At 43.8% G+C, this 3,807-nt stretch overlaps 1 protein-coding gene across 1 annotated transcript; it reads right to left on the bottom strand.

Annotated features, from left to right (window-relative positions):
• Positions 1–444: 444 nt before the first annotated feature.
• Positions 445–3,587, bottom strand: LOC131947015 (techylectin-like protein). The gene is made up of 3 exons (XM_059308097.1): positions 3,464–3,587; positions 3,032–3,151; positions 445–1,175 (listed from the first exon to the last, which is right to left on the bottom strand). The coding sequence occupies exons 1-3, from the start codon at positions 3,585–3,587 to the stop codon at positions 445–447; spliced, it is 975 nt and encodes a 324-aa protein (XP_059164080.1).
• Between the last annotated feature and the right edge of the window lie 220 nt (positions 3,588–3,807).

Raw genomic sequence — 3,807 nt, 5'->3', positions numbered from 1 at the left:
ACCAACCTATTCTATTTCAGGTTGTTACTAGCAACAAATGTTAAAAAAATATGAATTCTTAAACACTTTATTAAACACTGATTTCTTAAAACTGTATTTATTAGAATATATTAAAAAACACGGTGCACGTATAAAAGAATTAATCAGTCAAACACATTTAGCAGAGTTTAATTTCTGTACATTTTTCAATTTGTCGACTAGTCTTTATGTATAAATCAAGCTCAAGTCACTTTAATTTTCATCTCCTTTTTATTCCAAAGTGTCACTATCTGTTTGATTGCCTGTCAACAGTGTTTCTTCCAGACTTTTCTCGGGGGGTGGGGGGGGGGGGGCGGACACTGTTAAATGTATATATTTTCTATATAAATTCCATTTCGTTCGGGGGGGGGGGGAGGGGGTAAACTTTTTTTTTTGGGGGGGGGGGGATGCCTGTCATTACCTAATCTAAAGAGGTCTAATTTTCATCTCGGTTTGGTCTAAACTTCCATAGTCTCCAGTGATAGCCAGCCATTCCATCCCCTTGCCGAACTCCGTACTGCCGTAGATACCGTTAAGGTTGGTGTAGTGACAGCCGGCGTACCACCAGGCGCCGTGGAAGTTCACGGCACAGTTTCTGGCGGCGTCAGCGTCATTGTCCCTGTCGAACGTTGAAAATTTCTGGTTGTTGTTCAACAAACTGAGAGAGTCGCTGGTGTTTCCGGTAAATCCTTGCACTGACAGTTTATAGAAGTCAACCTCCGAGTAGAACTTAAACCCTGAGTACAAGGCGTAGTAGCCTTGACCTTTGTACTTCATGTCAATCCTCAACACGTAAGATTTATTAGCAATCAGACAGTAAATGTTTTCGTTGCCCAGGTAAAATTCCCCAGCGTCGAAGTCTCCGAACCCGTGTTTGTATTCCTCCCAGTTGCGGTAAAAGTCCACGACACCGGAGACGCGACGTTGGAAAATTGTCCAGCCCCCTCCATCTGTCACTGTGTCACACATGACGACAAGACCAGACGACAGTTGTAAAAGTTGTCTGGGGTTGCTGGAGTTCTTGACGTCCGAACAGGATTTATAAATAGTTGGGTCATAGAGCACATTTGAATTCTTTCTTGCTATGTTTTGCTGTTCTGTGGTTGAAATATAAAATAACTTGTCAACGCAATCTACTAAGAGCTTCATATTGAGACCTGATGTTATAGGTTACAGAACTAAAGATGTATTACTGTGGCCAAACCCTACCTAGACAAGCAGCAGTGTTACAAGATCCCATACCTAGACAAGCAGCAGTGTTACAAGATCCCATAGACCAACAGCAGTGTTACAAGATCCCATACCTAGACAAGCAGCAGTGTTACAAGATCCAATAGACAAGCAGCAGTGTTACAAGATCCCATACCTAGACAAGCAGCAGTGTTACAAGATCCCATACCTAGACAAGCAGCAGTGTTACAAGATCCCATACCTAGACAAGCAGCAGTGTTACAAGATCCCATACCTAGACAAGCAGCAGTGTTACAAGATCCCATACCTAGACAAGCAGCAGTGTTACAAGATCCCATACCTAGACAAGCAGCAGTGTTACAAGATCCCATACCTAGACAAGCAGCAGTGTTACAAGATCCCATACCTAGACAAGCAGCAGTGTTACAAGATCCCATACCTAGACAAGCAGCAGTGTTACAAGATCCCATACCTAGACAAGCAGCAGTGTTACAAGATCCCATACCTAGACAAGCAGCAGTGTTACAAGATCCCATACCTAGACAAGCAGCAGTGTTACAAGATCCCATACCTAGACAAGCAGCAGTGTTACAAGATCCCATACCTAAACAAGCAGCAGTGTTACAAGATCCCATACCTAGACAAGCAGCAGTGTTACAAGATCCCATACCTAGACAAGCAGCAGTGTTACAAGATCCCTTACCTAGACAAGCAGCAGTGTTACAAGATCCCATAGACAAGCAGCAGTGTTACAAGATCCCATAGACAAGCAGCAGTGTTACGAGATCCCATACCTAGACAAGCAGCAGTGTTACAAGATCCCATACCTAGACAAGCAGCAGTGTTACAAGATCCCATACCTAGACAAGCAGCAGTGTTACAAGATCCCATACCTAGACAAGCAGCAGTGTTACAAGATCCCATACCTAGACAAGCAGCAGTGTTACAAGATCCCATACCTAGACAAGCAGCAGTGTTACAAGATCCCATACCTAGACAAGCAGCAGTGTTACAAGATCCCATACCTAGACAAGCAGCAGTGTTACAAGATCCCATACCTAGACAAGCAGCAGTGTTACAAGATCCCATACCTAGACAAGCAGCAGTGTTACAAGATCCCATAGACAAGCAGCAGTGTTACAAGATCCCATACCTAGACAAGCAGCAGTGTTACAAGATCCCATACCTAGACAAGCAGCAGTGTTACAAGATCCCATACCTAGACAAGCAGCAGTGTTACAAGATGACATACCTAGACAAGCAGCAGTGTTACAAGATCCCATACCTAGACAAGCAGCAGTGTTATAAGATCCCATACCTAGACAAGCAGCAGTGTTACAAGATCCCATACCTAGACAAGCAGCAGTGTTACAAGATCCCATACCTAGACAAGCAGCAGTGTTACAAGATCCCATACCTAGACAAGCAGCAGTGTTACAAGATCCCATACCTAGACAAGCAGCAGTGTTACAAGATCCCATACCTAGACAAGCAGCAGTGTTACAAGATCCCATACCTAGACAAGCAGCAGTGTTACAAGATCCCATACCTAGACAAGCAGCAGTGTTACAAGATCCCATACCTAGACAAGCAGCAGTGTTACAAGATCCCTTAGACAAGCAGCAGTGTTACAAGATCCCTTAGACAAGCAGCAGTGTTACAAGATCCCATACCTAGACAAGCAGCAGTGTTACAAGATCCCATACCTAGACAAGCAGCAGTGTTACAAGATCCCATAGACAAGCAGCAGTGTTACAAGATCCCATACCTAGACAAGCAGCAGTGTTACAAGATCCCATACCTAGACAAGCAGCAGTGTTACAAGATCCCATCCTGCCATTGCCGATGAAGTTGACCGTCTCATTGACTTGACAGAACTTGCCCAGCGAGAAGAGCGTTGACTCAGCAGCTGACGGTTGTGGCACTAATTCATTGACCGAGTCTTTTGGTAGAATCCAATGACCTTGGAATAACTTTATGCCATTATTTTTTTACTTGTCTGACATGAAACTAATTTCCCATTGCTAGTTCCTGATAGCACTGAACCCTAATTATAAACCCCTTTAGACCGGTGACGTTGCTCCCTCTATAGAAAACTTTCAACTGTTATCAGCCAGGTTTCGTAACCCTGCCTAAAAACCTACATAAAACCTATCTAAAACCTACCTTAAACCTATCTAAAACATATCTTAAACATACATTAAACCTACCTTAAACCTATCTTAAACCTATCTTAAACCTATCTTATACCTACCTAGACTGCAGGTTCCGGTTGCCTGATCAAACATGAAGTTCTGGCAGTCGTTCTGGCTGAGTGAACACAAAATGGCACAGTCAAGGTCACCCTCGGCATGGTGAAGGTCATCCAAGGGCAACATTCTGACGTCAGTTTTATTTCGCCAGCTAAAGTCCTTGTCTCTGGTCTCGGCACAAACCAGTTCACCTAGGGCAGATTATTGTTAGTCTAGCACTTCCCCTTTCCCTCTACATACACCCTACTTACCCACTCTACTTACCCACTCTACTTACCCACGCTACTTACCCACGCTACTTACCCACTCTACTTACCCACTCTACTTACCCACTCTACTTACCCAC

Source organism: Physella acuta, unplaced genomic scaffold, assembly GCF_028476545.2.
Source record: "Physella acuta isolate Inbredline_101_S28 unplaced genomic scaffold, ASM2847654v3 ptg000579l, whole genome shotgun sequence".
Taxonomy (NCBI): Eukaryota; Metazoa; Mollusca; class Gastropoda; family Physidae; genus Physella; species Physella acuta.
This window is presented reverse-complemented; position numbering and strand designations above follow the sequence as displayed.